The sequence below is a fragment of the Metarhizium brunneum genome, chromosome 2 (assembly GCF_013426205.1).
Source record: "Metarhizium brunneum chromosome 2, complete sequence".
Lineage (NCBI taxonomy): Eukaryota > Fungi > Ascomycota > Sordariomycetes > Hypocreales > Clavicipitaceae > Metarhizium > Metarhizium brunneum.
In genome coordinates, this window is record NC_089423.1 from 867,330 (window position 1) to 889,202 (window position 21,873).

At 48.8% G+C, this 21,873-nt stretch overlaps 12 protein-coding genes across 12 annotated transcripts; 9 read left to right on the plus strand and 3 right to left on the minus strand.

Moving 5' to 3' along the window:
• Positions 1–91: 91 nt before the first annotated feature.
• pgdA (Peptidoglycan deacetylase) lies at positions 92–1,175 on the plus strand (the record flags this gene model as incomplete). Its single annotated transcript, XM_014687690.1, has 4 exons — positions 92–149; positions 201–248; positions 298–780; positions 844–1,175. The coding sequence occupies 4 exons, from the start codon at positions 92–94 to the stop codon at positions 1,173–1,175; spliced, it is 921 nt and encodes a 306-aa protein (XP_014543176.1).
• A 569-nt stretch (positions 1,176–1,744) lies between these two features.
• On the plus strand, positions 1,745–2,185 carry G6M90_00g032450 (uncharacterized protein; the record flags this gene model as incomplete). The annotated part of the gene is made up of 1 exon (XM_014687691.2): positions 1,745–2,185. The coding sequence occupies one exon, from the start codon at positions 1,745–1,747 to the stop codon at positions 2,183–2,185; it is 441 nt and encodes a 146-aa protein (XP_014543177.2).
• A 1,996-nt stretch (positions 2,186–4,181) lies between these two features.
• Positions 4,182–4,895, plus strand: G6M90_00g032460 (uncharacterized protein; the record flags this gene model as incomplete). Its single annotated transcript, XM_014687692.1, has 1 exon — positions 4,182–4,895. One exon carries the CDS (start codon positions 4,182–4,184, stop codon positions 4,893–4,895), a length of 714 nt encoding a protein of 237 aa, XP_014543178.1.
• A 1,922-nt stretch (positions 4,896–6,817) lies between these two features.
• G6M90_00g032470 (uncharacterized protein) lies at positions 6,818–8,862 on the minus strand (the record flags this gene model as incomplete). Its single annotated transcript, XM_014687693.2, has 5 exons — positions 6,818–7,268; positions 7,336–7,450; positions 7,511–8,236; positions 8,301–8,395; positions 8,546–8,862. The coding sequence occupies 5 exons, from the start codon at positions 8,860–8,862 to the stop codon at positions 6,818–6,820; spliced, it is 1,704 nt and encodes a 567-aa protein (XP_014543179.2).
• Positions 8,863–9,714: 852 nt separating this feature from the next.
• Positions 9,715–10,499, plus strand: G6M90_00g032480 (uncharacterized protein; the record flags this gene model as incomplete). The annotated part of the gene is made up of 4 exons (XM_066130110.1): positions 9,715–9,859; positions 9,971–10,020; positions 10,110–10,124; positions 10,212–10,499. The coding sequence occupies 4 exons, from the start codon at positions 9,715–9,717 to the stop codon at positions 10,497–10,499; spliced, it is 498 nt and encodes a 165-aa protein (XP_065986320.1).
• Positions 10,500–10,553: 54 nt separating this feature from the next.
• Positions 10,554–11,012, plus strand: G6M90_00g032490 (uncharacterized protein; the record flags this gene model as incomplete). The annotated part of the gene is made up of 1 exon (XM_014687695.1): positions 10,554–11,012. The coding sequence occupies one exon, from the start codon at positions 10,554–10,556 to the stop codon at positions 11,010–11,012; it is 459 nt and encodes a 152-aa protein (XP_014543181.1).
• Positions 11,013–11,356: 344 nt separating this feature from the next.
• On the plus strand, positions 11,357–11,506 carry G6M90_00g032500 (uncharacterized protein; the record flags this gene model as incomplete). Its single annotated transcript, XM_066130111.1, has 1 exon — positions 11,357–11,506. One exon carries the CDS (start codon positions 11,357–11,359, stop codon positions 11,504–11,506), a length of 150 nt encoding a protein of 49 aa, XP_065986284.1.
• A 111-nt stretch (positions 11,507–11,617) lies between these two features.
• On the plus strand, positions 11,618–13,148 carry G6M90_00g032510 (uncharacterized protein; the record flags this gene model as incomplete). The annotated part of the gene is made up of 3 exons (XM_014687696.1): positions 11,618–11,719; positions 11,826–12,948; positions 13,006–13,148. The coding sequence occupies 3 exons, from the start codon at positions 11,618–11,620 to the stop codon at positions 13,146–13,148; spliced, it is 1,368 nt and encodes a 455-aa protein (XP_014543182.1).
• A 912-nt stretch (positions 13,149–14,060) lies between these two features.
• G6M90_00g032520 (uncharacterized protein) lies at positions 14,061–14,374 on the minus strand (the record flags this gene model as incomplete). The annotated part of the gene is made up of 2 exons (XM_014687697.1): positions 14,061–14,177; positions 14,231–14,374. The coding sequence occupies 2 exons, from the start codon at positions 14,372–14,374 to the stop codon at positions 14,061–14,063; spliced, it is 261 nt and encodes an 86-aa protein (XP_014543183.1).
• Positions 14,375–17,063: 2,689 nt separating this feature from the next.
• G6M90_00g032530 (uncharacterized protein) lies at positions 17,064–17,903 on the plus strand (the record flags this gene model as incomplete). Its single annotated transcript, XM_014687698.2, has 2 exons — positions 17,064–17,578; positions 17,771–17,903. 2 exons carry the CDS (start codon positions 17,064–17,066, stop codon positions 17,901–17,903), a joined length of 648 nt encoding a protein of 215 aa, XP_014543184.2.
• A 1,504-nt stretch (positions 17,904–19,407) lies between these two features.
• On the plus strand, positions 19,408–20,484 carry G6M90_00g032540 (uncharacterized protein; the record flags this gene model as incomplete). The annotated part of the gene is made up of 1 exon (XM_014687699.1): positions 19,408–20,484. One exon carries the CDS (start codon positions 19,408–19,410, stop codon positions 20,482–20,484), a length of 1,077 nt encoding a protein of 358 aa, XP_014543185.1.
• Positions 20,485–20,829: 345 nt separating this feature from the next.
• G6M90_00g032550 (uncharacterized protein) lies at positions 20,830–21,813 on the minus strand (the record flags this gene model as incomplete). Its single annotated transcript, XM_014687700.1, has 2 exons — positions 20,830–21,192; positions 21,259–21,813. 2 exons carry the CDS (start codon positions 21,811–21,813, stop codon positions 20,830–20,832), a joined length of 918 nt encoding a protein of 305 aa, XP_014543186.1.
• Positions 21,814–21,873: the final 60 nt, after the last annotated feature.

The following is a 21,873-nucleotide window of genomic DNA, read 5'->3' on the forward strand; positions in this document are numbered from 1 at the left end:
TTTAAGCCTGCAGGTTCCGCATCCCCAGCCCCAGCCCCCGCGAGGAAACCCGACAAGATCGCTTCATGCCCGATACACTGACAGCTTCGAAATGGCCAAGAAGAGAGTTTTGGTATCTTATGGCGTTGACGTCGATGCCGTCGCAGGATGTACGCAGCTGCAGACCTACCGTCGTGGCATGTTCTAACATGTGTACGCAGGGCTCGGGTCATATGGGGGCGAGGATTCATCTCATGACATCAGCAGAGGTACTCCCATCATTGACACCTTTTCTACATCACTCTAACCTTTCTGCAGGCTACTTCGCCGGAACTGTGGGAGTGCAGCGCATACTGAAGCTTCTTGCCAAATACGACATCAAGGCAACATGGTTCATTCCCGGCCACAGTCTCGAGACATTCCCAGAAGACATGGCGGCGGTTCGCGATGCTGGACATGAAATCGGCCTGCATGGCTACTCCCACGAGAACCCCAGCCGCCTGAATATCGACCAGCAGAGAGAGATTTTGGACAAGACGTATCGCATGCTCACCGAATTCAGCGGCAAGCCTCCTCGTGGCAGTGTTGCGCCGTGGTGGGAAACAAGCAAAGAGGGAGCTCAACTTCTCCTCGACTACGGCATCGAGTATGACCACAGCATGAGCCACCACGACTGCCAGCCTTACTATCTGCGCACCGGTGACGCGTGGTCCAAGATAGACTATTCCAAGAAGCCAAGCGACTGGATGCGCCCCTGTGTCAAGGGCGAGGAGACTGGCCTGGTTGAGATTCCGGCAAACTGTGAGGCCCGGCCGCTGTACCTGCTTTGCTGTCTGGTCCTGTAAGAGCTGACTCTGTCGACAGGGTACCTTGACGATTTGCCTCCAATGATGTTCATCAAGAATGCTCCCAACAGCCATGGATTTGTAAACGCACGAGATGTGGAGGACATTTGGCGCGACCATTTTGAGTACTTTTACCGCGAGTATGACGACTTTATTTTTCCATTGACGATTCATCCCGACGTGTCGGGTCGTCCGCACGCCTTGTTGATGCACGAGAGACTTATTGAGCATATGAAGAGTCATGAGGGTGTTGAATTTGTAACCATGGAGCAGATTTGCGACGAGTTCAAGTCGAAGAATGCCCCTGCTCCGGGTGCCTTGCTGCCAGCGGCACCTGGGCGCCCCAATTAGCTATCGAGTGATTGAAACTCGAAATTTCGTACAGCAATCACCTTTTACCATGTCATTGCTTTAACTGGCGTGCTATGACTTTCGCTCAGCTGCTCCTTCAGCACCCCAACGTTCGTGATTCGTCGTGTTTTTACCCCACAAAGTTCCCCGGTTTCCCGCCAAGAGATGAGGATGAAGTTTGTATTTCGCGTGGTAGACAAGGGTCAACTGTAATATTTTACGTGTTTCGCGGAACTGTCTGACCACCACGATAAGCCGAGTTTTGGTATTGGTGGTGATGGAATTGTATATCGTCGACATCTCAATATTTAACGACACCCAATTTGACTGTTCCCCCTTCGACCGCGTATACCATAATCTTGTCTGATCCAGAAAGGTCTGATGCTATTACACCGGCCCCGGTCCGTAGCAGCGACAGCATTTAAGGTATGAAACTTGACAATGACTCCTCCCAAGTCTTCAAGACGCGCGAGGGAGCTATCAACTTTCTTACCATCGGTGTGTCATGCTTCGCCCGGTTCCTGACATCAGCCTGCACAGGTTGACTAATAAAGCGCTGGGATGGATCCATGCCTCAGCCATCTTCCTCAAAGTTGCGATTCATGATTATGGCAGCAAAGACACTCTCACCAATAGAAGACAGTTGTACTTGCGACGGACGTTCCTACCATTCCTTCTGTGCAATGCTTGTCTTGGGGCCGCTTCCGGGTGCCCTCATTGTTCGTGGATGGTTTCTGAACACGCATTGTGCCATTATCCAAGGCGACTTTCGCAGCTCGCATGCCGGCTGCCATTCCATTGCGGACATGGCCGAGATGGCTTGCGGACTGTGGTTAAAGGAGGTCACGAGAGTCTTCTTCCTCGCGACGTACATTATTGTCTGTGCATCGGGAATATTCGACACCTCGGTGGCTCTCGTCGCCTTGTCGAACCATGCCGCCTGCACAAACTACTTCATGCTGGTGGCTACCGCCCTGGTGTTTCTCATGAGCAGTATTCGCAAGTTTTAGAAAACGGCACGGCTAACCTGGCTTGGCTTCCTCTCGGTGTATATTGCCATCTTAATCGTCGTGTATGGCTACCCCCAATTACCGTGTTCCTTTGTGCAGAATACTGACCATGTTCTCAGTTTTGATGTCTTCCACTCCGGAGCCGGATCATCGGCTTTCCTTCCTGTCATCTCCTAATTGAGCAAGCCACGAGAGTGCAACAAGGCCGTATATCTGGGCATAGTCATAGTGACCGCCTCCTACACGACTTTCTCCCTCGCGGTTTATAGATGGTGCGCGAGTGTCAAATATACCTGCCATTATTTCTACCCGGGCATTCTCTGTCTCCATAAGTGTGACATGAGCAGGGTAACTGGGCTTGGAACGTGTGTTCAATTCCTAAAATAATAATTGACTCTGAGGTAATCAAGATCCTCGGCGCTCTAGGAGAGCTTGAGGGATTCAGAAGTCTTCATAAATACAAAAAGTCGGTGAGTCCTAGAGGCCTGAGGTTGCCCTCGCCGAGGTCCGACTACGGGTTCTCGTGATGACTCCCTTTGTTATTGTGTAACCTTTGTGGCCGGTGCCTTCGTTTTGGTCTTGGCCGTGTGACAATCCTAGTGATTTCGTTGATGATGAAATGTCTCTGAAAATGCTATATCGGACCCTGTTATAGTTACCTGGTCTGTGACAAGGGCTCAGTAGAGAGCTTGGAACAACAAGGTTCAATTCATCTGAAATAAGTCTTTGGAATTGCAGCTCTTTGGCTCCTATCAGGGCCTCGATAACCAGGTACTAGGTCGATCAACAAGTCGGTCAGCCTTTTGCCCTTGGTCTCGTGATCATAGCCCCTTGTGTGACCCCCATGTGCCGTGTAATTCCGTGTGATGCGGTCGGACTGGCGGGAAGATCCCTGTATCGTTGCGTTGAATGTGAGACATGATTTCAGCTCCACGGAGTAAAAAAAGCAACTACCGCCATCATTCGTCTCCCAAGACACATTTTTGACTCAACAGGTATGAAGATGCTGGGTTGTTTGCAATATACACAGCATGTAGGGCCCTGTCCTGAAATTTTTTGCAAGAAGCTACAGCCGGTATAAGTTCAATGTTGTCACTTGTCTGGCCGAGTAGCTGCTGACACGCCCTATTCATATTCCACTACCGTTTTCGGCGGTGCTTGATCACCGAAAAGCCGCTCCTGGTATGTGGAGCCTTTCATCTGAACAATAACCCAACCGAAAATGGGGAGAAGATTGTTGGGTTTGCAACTTCTAAAGTACTGTCTCCATGCCAGCAGCCGCTGATGTCATGGCGGAATGGCAACCCATCCTTGATTGGGTTGTCCTGATGCCTGAGTAGTCTTATGCCTTTGTCAGATGCATAAGCCACAGCTGTGGTAAGACAACGTCTTTCACGCTTACCCGTCAGCGACTAAGTGGACGAGCCACGTAGTTGCCAACGGGTAGCAGCAGCTCAAGTACGGAGTACGGAGTACGGAGGAAAAAATGAGGAGTGAATTTAAAACACGGCTGCCCAACTTGGTGACCTCCCTTTCGGCCACGCTCCACCTCAACAGTCTTCACGAAACCTAAATATTATACTAAGTTACCACTGACACTACATTCCGGACTGGATTTCTTTTACAAAGCCCTGAGCGAGCTTACAAGCCATTTACAGAAGCGTTAAGCTCTGGCGACTATCAGGAACAATCGAGTAATTACGTGCACAACTCCGTCCCCAACGGCCCCTACCCTGGACGCATTCGAAGGCTCACCACGTCATTTCTTCACAATTGTGACGTGTTCACAAAGAACGCATAACAATTGACTAAACTACTTTGTTGTCTTTCGTTCATTTCATTCTTGTCTCAACTTTCCTCGACTATACCCTTGAATGAATTGAATCATCTGCGCACAGCGAGTTCTCGGGGGACAGTATTTCCACGTATACACCGCCTTCTTCGACTCAGGCATCTTCCATCGAAAGCGAAACGCCGTCTTTTCCAGATCAAGCCAATGCGTCAATTTGCGCTGTACTCGATTCTCCTCTTTGCACTCTCCTTTGCGAGGGCAAAAAACAAGATTAGCCTGCAATGGGCCATTTGCGACTCAACTCCCCAAGAGACGCTCGCCAAGCTCGGCCTCGACCCAACAACACCCCCTTACAAAGAGAACCCGATCGCATACTACGACGAAAAGCCTCCGATCCATATATTCTCGGGCATGATGTTTCGAACAAAAACAAATAAAGGTCGGCCGCTATCTACCATCAAAGTCAGCTTCGATGAAGAGACCGCCAATGTACCAGACTTTGTGGAATGCGGATGGGATCGCTATGGCAAAAATGATCCCACGTATAACTGCGAGAAACGATGTCCTCTGGACCCAGTATCACCGGAGAACATCTGGCGAGAGGAGCAGGTACAATTCGCGGAACGGTATCAACATGTAAACTGGAGTGCACTCGTTAAGTACGGGCCTTACCCGGACGGTAAGTGGAAGATACGAATTAATGGCCACAAGGCCAAATTCGACGACGTGGTGGTTGGGGGGCTGCATCTTATGGAGATTGAAACCAGGGTTCCTGAGAAGAAAGCCCGCAAGTTTATCAGGGAGACGTGGCAGTATCTGAGCGATCGGGGGGTTACGCTTTGCAACCCACAGGAGGGGAAGACCATGCGGCTATTTAAAGCGATGGGATATACTATCAACGAGGAGGGAGAGCTATAAGACCAGATGAGACATGTAGATCTTGTCTAGGACTGGGAAGGCTAAGTAACTAGAAGACAGTCTACAGACAATGAGCAAACCAGCGCACTTGGACAACGGGGCTCGAAGACGAACAAGTGAGGATGGAGGAGATCCGGTACACTTGTTTGATGAATGTGCCAGCATCGGATGGAAAATTGAGACATTATGTGAGATCCAACTACAACACGAGGGCCAGCTCAGGAAAAAGAAGCGATGGGACTTTGGAATAACAGCTTGTTGTGGAGGGATTGAATGATAGCAGACTCATGAAACTAGAGTCAAGTCGGAAACGGAAGTCAGGAAGGGAGCAATAGAATGGCATACGCCATGCTGCAGGCGTGGAGGTGTAATTCTTCAGGAGCGTGTTATTATATAGTTTGTTCTATTAGCTTCGCCCTATTCTCATTCCTTAATAAGACTTGAACATAGATTGCAAGCATAAACAGACCATGTGAGGTCCAGGATTTGTCATTTCCCTCACATAGTTGTGTGGACCATAGTTGTGTGGACGATAGGGCCATTAGTGCTAAACATCGTTCAACATTTAATCGAACAGTCAAGCGACGCGACATGACTATAAATTATAGCCAGATTGCTATGAAAACATGCCTCTGTTACCTACCTCAGTTGTTGCAATGCATAGTTAGGGTTAGGGTTAATGAACCCATTTAGACGTGCAATACCAATCTCACACGACATTCTACTACTTTCTTGGGACTCTTAGGCGGGCGGTGTTAAGTTCGATTTCATTGATATTAATCTTTAAGGTATCAAAGGTCCTTCGTTTCCCACGAGGCCTTGAGGGACCGAAGATTATATGTGCAAGTCGGTGAGCGATGGTGGCCTGACGGCGCTCTGGCCCAAGGCCCTAATCTAGGTCTCGTGATACCTTCTTTGGTGTTTAAGTGTTGTGTAACTGTTTTTCGTCCGACGCCTTTGTTGTGCACTGGCCGTGTGACTGACAGCCTAAATGAGCCAGCATATTGTAGAATTGACTATACGCGCCACATCATTGTGTCCTGTTGGAAAAATTCCTAGATAAGGCCGGAAAACTTGGGCGTGTCGTGTCTATAATTGCTGCGATTTCGTCACGCAGTTGTAGCAACATGGCGTTGAAGGCATAGTAATATCGTGTTACAATTGTAGTGTCGTGCTACAGACTAGAACAGACTATTAGTGACAAACGTCCACGTTATTGATTAACAGTTCCTAATAGATCTGCTAGCACGACTCTCTTTTACTTTCGCCACGCTACAAGAGCATGGTTTTGTCGAGTTGGCGTATAGGCGTCGGGTATCTTAGTTCGGGCGGTTATGCAGAGTAATCACAACTACTACTCTTGAGTCTTGATACGTTATCGAGGGCAGTCAACTGTATACTAGGTAAGATTCTCAAAGCCCTCTATTTACTTATATACACTACATTTCTCTAGGGTCGCTTGTCGTTGTATAGACTTGTCCCAAATATTATCTTTAGCTGTGATGTGTCGGGACTTTGGGAAAGATGCTCGTATTTCTTCTGGGCCCTTGGAGAAGCCGAAATAAACTACTACATACTGGGGCTTTACATACCATACTCGCTGTACGGCAATACTATCTTGTGGGTATTTTAAATATGTCAGCATTGACAATAACAATTATTTAACTACGTCTGGGCCGCAAAGGATGGATTAGGGGCCACGGCGTTTAGTTCTTTGGTATTACACGGAAATAGTATTTGTTATATAAGGGCTATAATTATAAGATTAAGGTAAAAGGCTCTTATTAAATTTTTATATTTAAAAATATTTTTAAGTTTTAAGGCCTTAAATAAAACTAAGAACCCTTTATACTAAAAACTACTATTAGATAAATTAAGTTATTACTCCAAGCCTAAGCCCTTCAAATGTCACATTTGGGCCATCAAGACTTATACCTCGCCTCCACAAGAAGATCTCCGTTGTTATTGAACACGGGGTTCTTGTGGTAAAAGTCCCGGCCACCGGAAATAACGAAGCGTGCCGAGTTCAGCAACGCCGACTGCAAATTGGTCGTCATGGACTGGAAATCGAGTTGGCCAGCTGCAATATTGGTCACCTCCATTATGTTCTTGACGTTGATGGACTTCTTTTCCTCTGCCTTTGCTTCCGGGATGATCTTGTCTTCGTCACCTTCGGCCGTCTCCCACCTCTCGGGCTCGGGCTCGGTGTCGTCGCTGCTGTCTTGTTGAGCAGCTGCGCCCCAAGGACTCATCACCTGGGTGATCTTGAAAACGTTCTTGGGGGTTTGCGGAAGGTTCATGTTCAGCTTCAGGCCTCCCTCGATGACAGAGTCTATCGAGATATCCACGCTGAATTTGACTTCGGAGCCTCCCCTGCAGCGCGTGTTGCACACGTTATCACCCATCCCCATGAAAAGGGGGCACATTGGGGGGAACTCACTTTTCTATCAACGTCTCCCAACCACTCTTCTTCCATTCTGCCCAGAGCTTCGAGACTCCCTTGATGTGTATAACGTTTTGGCCCGGCACGAACCACAACTCGTTGTACGTGTAACCTTGGATGCCATTGGAAAGCTATCTTCACGGGCTACCACTACCGGATACGCCGTACATACTTTTCGCTTTTCCCTCGGCCTTGACGGGCCATGTTCCCTTGTCACTGTCCGATTTGTCGTCGCTTACCTTCCATTCCCATTTATCCGCCGAGACTCGCTTCCATGCAAAATACTCGGGGGTTCGCGGTGGCTCCCAGCCTGTGTGCCCGAATCCGAAGCTCAAGGACACACCAGCGACGTATCCTTTAGCCCAAATGTGAAAGCCTCCCAACCAGGCGTAGGTATGCCTATTGAACTCGCGGAGGAGTGGAGGCAGCGACCCGGGAGGACTGCTTAGGGGTGGGTTTCGGATCAGATACGAATCCCAAAAGACGTCTCGGGAGATGCAGGTTGTCCCTTTCATGCCCGGAGTGACGAAATTGCCTGAATATTCTAGGATGTCCTCTTTTGGGAAAGACCGGTTCTGGGTCATTTCCAAATACAAGAGCATATTGTTCTTGCCAAGCTTCAGTCCTTCGTCAGGAAAGTCCTTTCCGGGCGCAATATACTTGTAGTGCTGATGCTTCATGGCAGTCGGCGGGAACGTCGGGACCGGCGGGTTGACCGTCTCGGGCTTCGGGGTCGTCAAGTAATATCCCAGCGTCGACTTTTGGGGATCCTTCATGACCCCCTTGTCTGGATCGCCCCAGAAGGACATGAGAGACAGGAAGCTTTGCAAGTCTTCATTGTTCCATACGTGGCCCTCGAAGCTGCTTAGATCCTTTTTAAAATTTCTAATCTTGTGGGCTGGTCAAAATAGTCAGTAGCTGGAGGCAAATTTATAGATTGACCGCGTGGTTCAAAATCTCACTTTTAAAGTCGAGGAACAACCTCTTGATGGAATAGTCGCCTAGCTGTTTCAGCCTCTTCTTCACCTCTTCTCGTGTTCTTGTGTTTGCGGCGGCTCTTGCAGGGTAGTAAAGTCGACGTCAAAGGCAAAACGCCATTTATCCATTTTAATAGGCGGCTTGGGTCGGCTGCATGAAGCGCCATGTTAGTGGGTGAGCTGAGCTGAGCCTGGAAGGACGGGAGGACGACGAATGAGCACCGCCATACTCATACCCCATGTCATCCGTGACAATGAGCTGTCCGGATTCAAAGATGCAATAAAAGACGACTGTGCGGTAATTGGAGGACTTTACAGGCAGAGAGATTTCGGAATAACTCATCGAGGCGTCGATGGAACCAAATTTCTTTGAATTCACTTCCATCTTCTTCAGTTCCTCGAACTTGTCAAACAAGTAATACAAACCGTCGTTGAGCGCGTCCTGGGAGACTGCCACGGCCTGATTAAAGGTACCGGTGGCTGTCTTGAGAGACGCCTGCAGCCGTTTCTGCTCTACTGGGGACATTTCAAAGGCTGACACGGACATGGCCAAGACGGAAGCCGAAGTTGGGACAAGTCCTGAGAACGAAGTTGACAGTGAATGCAGAGTAAATTGAAAACGAATGAATTGATCATGCAACTTGTGGTATGAAGCCGGGACCTATACGGGAGCTTTATACCTCGCGTCTCGTGTCATGAGATTGCGTCAAGGCCTCAAGGGAAGTGTGGACTTCTGGTTGGAGGGGGGGGAACAACTAGGTCTCGGTAGTGTTATGCCCAAGATGAGAAGAATTAGGATTGAGATTTGTCTGACGTGGCCGGTGTTCACACAGAAAGACGAGTCTGGTAGGCGTAGCTAGCCGCTTGCAGTGCATTGCAGATAGCCGCTGCAATGGGAACATCAACGTCCGGTATGGGACTGTCTAACCGTCGTTTGTGATGATAAGTTGTGACCGCATGAGATACATGCCTCCTGTACAGTAGCATTTACTTCCACTCAAGTAGCATGACCATGATGTAGTTGAGCTGATGCTAAAAGTACATATACCTACTCCGCATACAAATTCTATTGCTGTAAGGGGCCGGGGCTCTTGCAGATTGGCAAGTACCAAGACTGTTTGTTTAACCTCTGCATGATGACATTTGAACCCGTACGCTGTCAAATTCCTGAGTCAATCTGCGACGGGCCAAAACTTGACACAGCACCCACTCAGACATGCGAGTTTCTACGAATAGAGTTGTCCGATGGTATGTAATTATCAAGACAAGAACAGTTGTAAGTCGAGTCCCTGATACTTTAGGTTGTCACAAGTTGCCATGCTTAGACTAAAGACATCTAGAGTCCAATGGACCAAGACTGAGATGCCGAGATTCAAAGTTGCTATCTGCCTCCGTGACCATGTCCGAAAGTGGCTACTCGTGGAAGAAGAAGAATAACGTCAGGCTTCCGGTAAATGCAGAGAAGGTAATAGCAGTGCAGCCTGTGGTCATGAAATACGGTTCCAAAACGATCCCTGGACATGCCGTTCTCCACGTGGTGCAAGGTACGTTTAGGGTCGAAGAAGCGATGCCTCTCTCGATTGCCATGTCCCTGGCCCAAATAAGAGGCTTGGTACCGGTTTTGAAAATAAGGAGACTAAAACGATACAATGCAGGTAAAAAAGCTATCGTCTTCATGTCTATTGATGCTCCTCACGACATTGACGTGCCTCTCAAAGAACCATCTGGTAAGCTGTGGCTGCATAAATATGAGATAAAAATAGAAAAGAAATGAATTGCTAAAATTGGGAATAGATCCAACCCCAGCCGGTAAATGAAATGTACTGAAAGCTGCATAGCCACAATGAGATTTGCTAATCTTTTCGCCCATATCCTCGGGCTCTGGCCGCCGTACAGACGCCGGATGGGTTCAGTGATCTCCTCGCCGGGGGCACTGGCTTGTTTAGGTTTAAAGCCAAGGAATTGGCTCATCCTGGCCCCAGCAAAGTAACTGATGCGGGTGTCTTCTCCTCGGTCAAGGACCTTCAAGTCACAACGTCTGGTTCCGGGACCTCGGTGTGGGCTTCAAACACCAACAACGGCATTGGATACATAATGACGGACACTCACTTCGGGGTGCCCGACCCGGTCGCTGTGCAAGTCGTTCCGGACCACCAGGGGGGCTACTTTGCTCCCTTCAAATAGACGCCGTCGGCATGTGAGGCATTTGTTTTTGCTAATAATGTCGGCAATATTGCCATGCTGGAACAGGGCAAGAGTTCACAAATTTGGAAACCAGTCCCCATTATTCAGCCGTCCTTGGACAAGGTTATTGAAGTGCAGTCCTACATGACCCAGATTAAGCCCATCAGCGTATTGGGAGCCCCCCTGCTCAATTATCCCGTTATTCTGAGGTCTTCGGGGGAAATGAGCGTCATTATAAACGGCCGCGGCGTCGTCGCCACGAACGCGGGCGTCGCCGTCATGACTGACCAAAGCGGCCTTCTTACTCTCACCGTGCTGACGGATGACATTTTGACACCTAAGTTTACCGTCACCGATGCTTTGCCTGGCTCCGAGTCGGCAAAGTCCCTAGCGGTGGACCCGGCAGACAAGATCAACCAGAGGTTATGCAAGCTTAAGCACAAGGAGGATCTGGACATCGACCTAGGGCCTGGCCAGGGGAAGCTGCTTGATGGTACTAAGTTGACGCCTTGAGAGATCGAAGATGTGGCAGGGTGCATCCATGAGGCCATGAAGACGAGACGTTCCTTTGACCGAGGCGAAACTCCCTACACGGTGTCGCTGGAGGATAGCCGTGGATTTCATGCCTAAGAAATACTCCAGGGGGCGGAGAAAGGGGTTAAATATATGCTGTGGGTAAGTGGTATTTGTTCTTTCTGATGTGTGGGCAATACAAGTTGACGTCTTGGAGTTTGCTGACACCAGAACCTCAGGGATGGTGGCATTGGCTGGAAAAGCAGGTTGACAAGGTCATTTTATTCATTGTGAACGGAATGAACGTCTTGGTTAAGATAGGAAAAGAGATCTATCAATAGGTCATGGAGACAGTGGAACATATAGGAAAGGTCCTCTCCTTCATCTTTAAGAAGATTATGGAGCTTGGGAAAAAGCTCGTCCGGTGGTTGGGATACCTCTTCGAATGGGGGAACATCAAGGACACCCGAGACTCCATTTTGAACATTGTCTAGGATGCCCTTGAAGAAGGGCCCGTCTTGTTGGATTCTTTAAGGTCAAAATCAAAGGACTTCTTTGAATCCCTGAAGCATAAAGTATCAGATAGCCGGCCACGTGAGGCGGAGATGAAGAAACTGGATATCAAGGCGAACGACGCGTCGGGCTCAAAAGGCCAATCTAAGAACCCGGCAGGGAATTCCATGGCTGCAAATTGGGCGGCGTACCAGGTAAGATGCTCTAAGAGATGTAAACACAGGCTGACAGCGTTATGTAAAAGCTATTGATTCGTTTTTGGATGCCGCTGCTGACACAAGGTGATGAAAATGTCAATAGTTTAACCACGGGGGCGGTCGCGATGCGTCCACCTTTTTGTCAGGAGCCGTCATCTCGGACATGCTGAGCCCAGCGGAACGGGAGCTGTTTGCCGAAGTAGATGAGGAGCTGAAAAGCATACAGGGAAAACACCAAAACGAGATTAAAAGTCGCAGGAAGCAAGTGATGGATGATTACGAACCCCGAGGAAAACGCTCTCTGGACGCAAAACAGGCTCACGACCAGGCGCCGACAAATTTCTTGATCGGCTGCATCGACAGCGTGGAGAAGCTGACTGACATGCTTCTGAACTTGATCAAATCAATCATCAAGACGTTCAACGGCATCATCACGGCGCCCATCAACGTCCCCATCTTCTCGTATCTGTACAAGACGTTCATCCGGCCGGGGCATGACCCGACCATCCTCGACGTGCTGGCATTGGCCATAGCCATACCCGCGACCGTTGTCGCCAAGATAGTGACGGGCAAGAAGCCGCCGGCAATCCCCAGGGGCAAGTTTGCTACCATTATCAAGAACCTGGCAAGCGGCAAGGCTGTGCCGGGTCCCGAGTTCAACAAGTTCGCCGCAAATGTCGGCGTGTCGGCGGCCACGATCGCCATACTCATCAGCATCCCGGAAAGCTTGCTTCCGGTATCAGCCGAGCTGACTGATCAGCACGACCAGCTGCTCTTTGTTGGTCAGCCTCGGCCGACGGCCAGCTTGGTGGCCCTCGCGGACCTGGAGGTATCACAATGTAAGACGAAAGGCAAGGTGACGCTCGACCACTTCCTCGACCCCTGCATCTTGATGTACACGCTGCACAGTGTCTCGCTCGGGGACAAGAAGCCCGGGTATACGCTGCGGCTCATCAGTTGGGTCGTGGCCGTGTTCAACTCGACGACCAATATCGTGCTGCACTTCATCACGGCGCTCACAAAGCTGGTGGTGAATAAAGTGCGTGCCGTCCTCGACGCCATTCTGCAGGCCGTCATCTTTGCTCTTTCCGTCGCGGTGAGCGTCTTGGAGATCATAACTCCGGATTGGCCCGGGAAGAATGATGGCGACAGCGCGCTCGACATGGCGAGTTACGTCTTCATTCTTCTCGGCGCCTGGAGCGGAGCGCTCGAGAGGGTGATAAAAGGTTGCTATTTTGACCATGCTCTTGTTTTTGTTTCCCCTGGCTAATAGGATATTCTAGGGACGGATCCGGAGTTGGAGCTCCTTGTCAAAATTGCAAAGTACGCATCGTATGCTGTAGCTGGCATCATGGTCGCCACCAAGGTTGGCATCCATGTTTCTCATGGCAATTGGACCGATATCCCGTTTCTGGGAGACGTGTAGGGAGGTATTTTTGCAGCGAGATGATCGGGACATTGACTTATTTCGACACTCATTTGCGCCACACATTGACTCATTCTTGGCAGTAGCAGGATCAGCAAGCTTGGACAACCGGCCTTTCTTTTTCTTTTTCCTTCCCACATAATTCTATTAAATATAATCGGCGCCTTCAGCGCAGTTATAGACATGATCTAACAATACCATCACCTCTTTCGCTTCATCTCCTGTGAATTATCATCCATTATTGCGGCGTAGAAGCCACTTTGAGCTCGCCGTCGCTCGCTTCTGATCTCGCTGGCGATCGCTGGTGCTGTAGACGATGGTAGTTGATGTTGAATTGCTGAAAGCAAAGTTAAACCCCGAAAGAAGCACTCCAATATATTGACAAATTTCCAATTGCTAAATTAGCCGCTGTGGCGCGCCATTTCAACACATCGCGAACCCGGCTGCAAAGACGACTATCGGGCGTTCAGCCTAAAAAGGGCCTTGCAGCCGAAAGCACCAAGCTAAGCCGGGAGGAAGAGATTGCATTATGCCGCTACATCGACCGCTACAGAGCTGATCCAGACAAAGGGGGACCTCAATCGCACCAAAAGAGCTGAATAAGTATCCTTGCAACGTAAAGCCATAAAGAATCGGCCCTTCACAACTGGAGGTATTCTTTTTGTAGGTGATAGACGTAAAATAGTACAATAAAAGAAGGATAACAGCGTTATATTAACACGACTAGTTTAGTCCCAACAAATAGTCAATGGTATATTTCAAGATGCCTACAAGGCACTAAACTATACTAAAGCTACATATGTAGTCCAAGATGAGCTGCCTAATGTATTCCTAAACGAGTGTACAAGCTTGACTCCATGGCAGCCCGGCGAAATCTTGGAATCTCTCAGTTTCAAGATGAGATCACATTGATTAGATCTCGAACTCTTCTTCGGGGTAGAGGTGGTGGTGGCGGGGAGGGAGGCAGTAAGGGCTCCCATTCTGATGATTCATCTTGCACTTGGTGCCATGTTCGCATCTGCCAGCATACTAAGACTAATCAGCACATTCCATTGGCCATGTCATTTAAATAATATACTTACCACCCACTGGCCGCTGGTGCTGCAAACATCCCAACCTCGAAGGGAGTGCTCGCATCGATAAGTAGCTGGCTTGCACTCTCTCTCATAAGGCCAGGCAGCAGCGACGGAGGCCAGAGCGGCAACGGCGACAGTGACGAACTTCATATTGATAGTAGTGTTGGTGATTTCAAGTTATTTCTCTTTAGTAAAGCTGTTGTTGGTGAGAGTAAGAGTGAGAACGGAGGTGTCAGACTCGGGAGATTCCTGCAGCTTATATAGATTTTATGCCTCCCTACTGGGCTTCACTCATCTGACACGTCATAAATTCTTCCTGTCATCTTACGTATACCCAGTGAATCACAAAAGCGCAATTGTGAGACAGGCGTCGTGGCGGCTTCTGCTCACATCGATTGATGCATCTTGTGGACACATGTGAGCTCAGCTTTGTTTGTAATGAAACTCTCTTCTGATCCGTTGAAACATTCTGATTGGACAGCATAAAGCACTTCGGCGATGAACTCATGCATTTCCCCCCGATGATCAGGACCAGCCTTGATGCTTTGCGTAGTGACCAGTGACCAAGCGCCCAATGCAGTCTGCTGTTTATCATGGGGTTTGTTGCTTTTAGCTAACAAAGTATACTGGCTTGGAACGCCTTGAATGGATGCTATAGACTCGCCAGGCTTCGGAAGGTCGGGTATATCGAAAAGCATAATTTGTAGATGTCGGTCAATTGAATTTGTTTCTTACCAGTAAATGTGATGGTTGGTTAGACGCGTCACTGTACAAACGGCCTTTGAGTAAAAGTCTTCGCCCCACCTTTCGATCTCGGCACATAGATGATGAATGAGGCTTCTCCAAAGAACCGTTATGGCGTTCTAGATGCCCGCTGTTGCGTTCCATCGAAATTCTTGTGGAATGGAAAATGTAGGCGGATGTGTGCAAATTAACATTCAGCTGCATGTCATTAAACTTTGTCATAAGAGATTGCAACACTCCAATAGACTTTCGGTGTTATTTACATGGAATGTGTTGTTTGTATATACAACACGATGTAGAATAATACCCCTCAAAGCTTAATTACAAGGGATGTCCCTTTCCGGTTTTAAACTTTATCGATCGGTTGTCATATGGCTGGCCACAACGTCATCGTTTTCTTTAAAGAAGAAACCACAATCTTTAATTGTTCAATCTACCTACCAGTAGTAATTATTCTTTACAGAGTCCTCACATCATTTCTCCGAATACTACGTTCCAAGACGCACAACTCACTTTCCAGAACCAACATGGTCGGGAATTCCTTGGACTCGCGGATTCTTGACCCATTTATTTCTATACATTTCCATGTTAAATACATTGTGGCGGGAGAGAATCTGGCAAAGTGGAAGGGTCGTGGCTTGTGCCCGATTGCAGCAAGTTGTTTTGACTCTGCACACACATTCCACAATTATGAATCGAAATTTCCAACATGGACCAAGGTGATCCACGTATACTCTATTGGGGGTGACCGAGATGTTCGGTGACTTGATATAATTCTCTGCAGTGCTGCGACACATGGTCATTCAGCTGAAAAAATACGATCACGCGCCCAGAGCTCGTAAGTTGGTTAAGCGGCAAGTCAGTAAACAAGTTATCCTTCCATGATAAACGGTGTTTCCCAGCCTAATTCTCTAAGCTCTGAGGTCTTTGTTGATCAAAGCCCCCATCTTGCGTAACTTTGATATAGCCAAGCATGTAGAGGCTCACAGATCTCGCGGGGATAAAGGTACCTTGCAAGCCACTAACGCCCTGGGATAAAGCTTCCGCCTTGCGCCGTTGTCTGTACGCACGAGAAATTGAGGGAAACAGGGAAATTTTCAATCTAAATTCTGACATATTGAAGTCGACACTACTTTCTCGTGGTGGGCTGGCGGTGAGGGGTCAATAAAGCCAGGTAGCGGTAGCACTTAGATCTTGTCGTTTGGAATGCAGATTTGTTCCTTTAATTTATTTAACTTTCGGGTCCTCGGATTAGTACTTGCAATCGGAATATCGTTCGCCACTTTTGCGTTTCAGCCCGACACTCCGATCAGACCTATGAGCACACAACCTCCGAGAGAGCCACAAACGTCATATGCTTAGCACCGAGGAGCCAAGCAATGGCCCAAAACAGAAATCTAGAACCTTAGTCGTCAGTATTTACACGGCTTGTCGAGGTTAGACGCGTGAGAAAAATAGCATATGGTCGTTTACGATCTTGCGAAACCCTTTAATGTGGGAGAGCGGACAGCCTCGGAAGTGGAATGTTACTCTTGCCGCGCGTGCCTCAATTTGCCACATAGCTCCCCAGTTAAGAACAAGGCAGGATATCGAGAGGCGTATCAAGAAATAGGACATGTAAGCAGCTGAAAAGGACAAGGAATGCTGGCTTTTGTAATGTACGTCACGCCCGGCGAGTCACATTATGTGGCTGTCCCTTTGAAAAAGCGTGAGACAGAGAAAGTAAAATACTCAACGGCTGAGAAAAAAAGGATAAACCGTGTTGGTTCGTTATTCTTTGCCCCGATTTGAGGAGACGACGTGTACACTACTACTCCAATGTAGTCAACGAAAGCTCAGCACTTGCTTGCATCGAAAGCCCAGAACTTAGCCGCAACATGAGCCAAGGACGTCATGCGCGTGACTTGCCTCTGCGACTAGAGGTATTGAGGTTTATAGCCTAGGCTTCAAGTGCGCATTGCTACAATTATCGGCACCATCACCACTATAACTCATTGCTCTTATCTCTCCAACTTGAATTCGCCTTTTGACAGTTGAAGACAAATCTTTTCAATTGGATACTACCCAAACGACTTACCTGAGTCAAACTGTCGAAATGGACCCTAGAACTAGCGGCGACGTTTCTAGTCATTACATCCTGCCCAATGCAATGGCGGTTCACAGCATCAATGACAACGGAAACACTCCCTCGAGGCGCGTCGACACTGTCCGCCAAAGTCAGCGCGAAACATCTACCCTCTTGTCGTTCAGGGTACCTCCACAGGCAGATAACAAAACCTGTACGGCGAGCATCTTCGCCGGCCACCTAGGCAATGGCGACAGGGTCGGTGGTGGCAAGACGGTCGATATCTTCAGCACTAATATTATTGATATTAACAAGACCCCGTCGGGCAATATGCGCAATATGCAGCTTGCTCGTCTGAGCTTCAACCCCAACAGCAAGAGGTTCGACTTTGTGAGTGATATGCCGTCGTCTATCCGACAATTCCAGGTCAGGGCTGGGGACCTTCTCCAATGGGAGATTGTGGCTGTTGGGACCGAAGACGAGGTGTCTATTGAGCAGGATTTTAATCAGGAAGGCTCGGGTCTCCCGGACGGCATGTTTATCGAGTATATGTAAAGTACCTACCTGCATTACAATATGTGTAGGATGGGCACTATAGGTATTAAATGGCTATATTTTGACGTTCGTTGACTTGAAGCCTCCGCAAAACGTTGTAGGTCGATATGGCCTCATCCTGTATCCTAAAACTGCTCGTGCCCTGATTATCAATTACAAAAATCGCGGCTGATGCCAAGCAGTACCCCCAAAGACGGCGCTATGAAGCCACAAGATATCATCAATCGTCCCGGGTACGCTCTACCCGTCATCAACCAAATCTGCGGCGTCTCCGGTGTTCCTGGGACATCGATTGGCGTCCTTTATGAGGACTAGGTCATCTACACGACTCACATCGGCCATGGAGACTTTTTTATCTCTATTTAGGGTATTCTATGAGCCTTGAGGCGCTTGCCTGAATCCGTAGCCAGTGGGTGTGACTAAGAGAGAATGAGAAAATACCTTCTGAAGATTAATCTGTGGTAGCCGCAGCCGTAGTATGAGGGACATTGATGGTATGGCCCAGCCGCCACTGATGTTGCGACAGGGCTTTGTCACAAAGAAGGGTAGGGTATATGAGTAAAGATATTCGACTTCGGCTCGCAGGCTCCGTCGTAATTGAGGAAAATATTGCTTTCAGCAACCTTGATGGATCTGCGAGACTCCCAGCCTTATTCCACATTGAATACTGGGAATAGTAATCTTTTCAAATCCTTCCTACTCAGTTCTACAGTCACAGGAATGCCACGCATACGCACAGGAACGCGGCCCCGAAAGACGTCTCCTGTCGAACGCCTTGTATGCTCGCGCGGCATAGTTCTTCTTCGATATGTCATCTCAAAATCGTCTTTCTTTAGCATCGTAAATATTGCGTCAACTCATCATTTAGTTTAGAATGCGTTTAGCGACTGATTGTGGTGTCTTTTCCAAGGGGCGCTCCTCATACTGCAGCTATGGAGACATTTTGCATTATAATCAGCAATCTTGGCACTCTTCAAAAGATGCTAGACGGGGAACCGTCGCCCTTGTTTGTGGCTACCATGAGAATGAGCTGCTTACTTATGCTCTGCTTCTTCCAACCTGTGAAAGATGAAGCTTCCTGGCTGTATAAGTCATGGGCTCCACCATATTATGCGCCTTTGTTGAACTGCAACTTACTAGCACAAGAGAAAAAGCCATTTTCCCGTATAAAGCTGGTCATTGCGGGCGGTTAGGTTTGCTTGACCTTGTGGTCGGTAGACTAGCCGAATTAGGACGCCAACTTGGATATGACATGTCGTCATATAGCTAGAACGCCGTGCGCGACCGGAGATCCGGAGCAACATCCTTTGGCTACTCAATATTGGTAGCAGAGCAGACAGCTACTAATTCGCCTTGCAAGTTGTCCCAGGTGGTTTTAATTTTACTTGCAACGGGAGATACTATGTAGCTCTCAAAACATCAAGCAATGTAGGAGCCTCGAGGCAATGCATAGGTAGTCTATAGTAAATAAATCATCTACAGCACGTCATCTAGGCTGCGCGGAATGGCCCAATTATCCCGGCCCGCTGCGTTCCACCCGACGCTGTGTTCATGTCGATCGCTGAAGCTGTTATTAAATGCGAGTTATCTCCGGTCAAGTAGGATCCAGATTATGCCGGAGAACCTCGGCAGCGCTCATTGTGGAACGTGAACTACCCTCAAACTAGCCAACTGTTAATCATGCTGTATTCAATGTTGGCTCTTTGCACAGCGTAGCAAGGCCATCGCAAATCTTCACACCTATGCAAACACCTTTGCAATTTTATTCGCGTATCACACTGCTGCCGAGTCTCTCTTGGAGCTACAGACAGCAGTCAACATGGCGTCAACACCACAAACAAATGTGCTAGTACGCGGCATCACGAAACTCCTGTGTGCCTACGCCGCACCGCTCCTAGATTCGCGGATCGAAGAATCAAGTCAACCCTTCACTGTGCCCGACATCATACTGCCACATGACAACTCCAAGTGGTGGGGTTGGACACACTATGGCGTGTTCATTACCGACCTTCCCGAGCCGTATCGCTATCTAAATACCATGACGTTCATCGGCGCGCCAGGCGTCTTGTGTTTTGACAACGACTACCTCTCTGCCCCCGACGCACGAAATACGGCCACTGTGCTGTCATCAACCGCATATGGCGACACACACCACTACGAGGCCTATGACGCAGCGAGTAGTTGCGATTTTGCCGCAGATGGTTCCCGCCTTGCCTGGGGAAACGATCTTGTCATCACTTCCAACTACCCCAACTTTACGGTGGCCGGCCGGTATCGCCATATGCAAGTCAAACTCCAAATCTCGGCCACCAAGCAAGTTTCCTGGTTTGTCCGAAGCCCTGTTTACGATCACCTAAGTCTGCTTGCTACGTATACTGGTTCTATTACGGATGATCGTGGCACTACTGAGATTGCCGGAATGTGTACTGTTGAGTATGCCCGCAGCATGACTCCCCAGGCACTTAGTCGGCATCCCCTCCCTCCCCAACTCAAGATACCGGTGCACTTTTTCACCTACCAAATTCTTCACCTGGACAAACGCACTCAGCTGCTGCTAACCGACGTGCGTGCGGATGGCATGACGTTGTGCAAGTTGGCATATGTTCGCAATCTCGACGGCGAGGCTCTCGTCTACCAAGACGTCGCGTTTGAGGTTCTGTCGTACCGCAAACAGCACGTCACGGATCCTCGAGGCCGCTCGATGCGAACCCCGGAGCGGATGCAATGGATTGTGCGTGACGAGGACCAAGAGATTATTAAGTTCGTTGCCAGTGTTGACTCTCCGCTACGTTATGGTCATGGCCAAGGATACGTTGCTTCGTATCAATTTACCGGCACGTGGCGCAACAAGGATGTAACCGGCATTGGCTATCTTGAGTGGATTGATCTTGAATGAGCTGTATTTCATATTTTCGTCGCTCCTGGCATGTTTTGACATGTATTAGAAGGAGAAGCTTCATAATACTCTAGTAACTATTTTGATCTTTTGTCTAACTAGACAGCACTATGATGCTATATAACTGGTACCGCTACCACGTAAATCTCTTATAGAAAAAAGCCATACTAGGTTACTGTACAGTCTAGCTAGCTAGCTCCCCAGTGGGACGAAAAAAACCTATTAGAGAGCTACCCATAATGACTATTACATCGAGGCTGCCATCGCTAGTCGACGCGATACCTGCAGACAGCAGTATTACAGTAACAGAATTTTCTCCTTACATTCTTCGATTATAAGCGGCAATCAAGCAGCGAGAAACTCCTGCGCAAGCTCGTGCACAAGCTCGGCTGTAGCATCAGGCATGGACAAAAATGGACTATGAGACGCATTCAGTGTCTTGACAGACCAGTTCACCCCAGACCGGCTAATCAAGTAGTCCTGATACGACAGTGGAATAGCGTTGTCCTCAGTCAAGCGGATGTACCCACGGCGGCCATCGTACCCCGACTCGCGCCAGCCGATATTGTTAGGGATAGCATCCTTGCCCTTACTCGCCTTGAGAGAATGCGGCTTCAGGGACTCAGTTACGGCTTCTCCTTGCTCACTCGTGCAATCATTGTAAAAGATGTGGCCCTCGTTGGAGCAAATAATGAATTGTTCGGTTTCCTGTAACTGGAGTCAGGTCCAGATGACACAAATGCTTGGCAGCGTGGAAGAACAGCAGACACCTACATCTTCCTTGATCCAAGGAGGCCATTGGTTACCCAGCACGCCATGCAGAGTGTCGTCGTCTTGCGGAACAAACGACGCAAGGTATATGACGCCCAAGACGCCGCCCTTCTCGCCGCGGGCCTCACGGCCACGCTTGTCCATGCCGGAGATGGCTGAAGTTGTAGGGAACCCAGCATACGAGTGAGAAACAACAACCACGTCGTTGCCGGCATCAATCAGAGGATTCATGATGGATCGCATATAGTCCACATCGGCCGCAACTCCTGCCGAAGCGTCCCCAACACTCCGAAGGGTGTAGGCCTCGGTGGGGAGTCCGATGGAGCGCAGGCTTGAGACGAAGCTGCTCATGCAGGAGGCAGGATGCCATGCTCCTGGAAAGATGATGACTGAAACATTGGCAGACAATTTTCTGGAGACCTCATTTTGATTGGGTTTTGTAGTTGGAACCGTGGTTGTCGCAGTTGCATCGTTGGAGAACTCGGCTTTGGGATCCTGATTGGAGGAGACGATTTTGCCTACTGGTGCCGAATCAAGAGGGCCCTTTACAGAACCCATTTTAGCGTTCTCTTCGTAAGGTACAATATGGTTGATGGGAGAAGGGGAAAAAAATGTGCT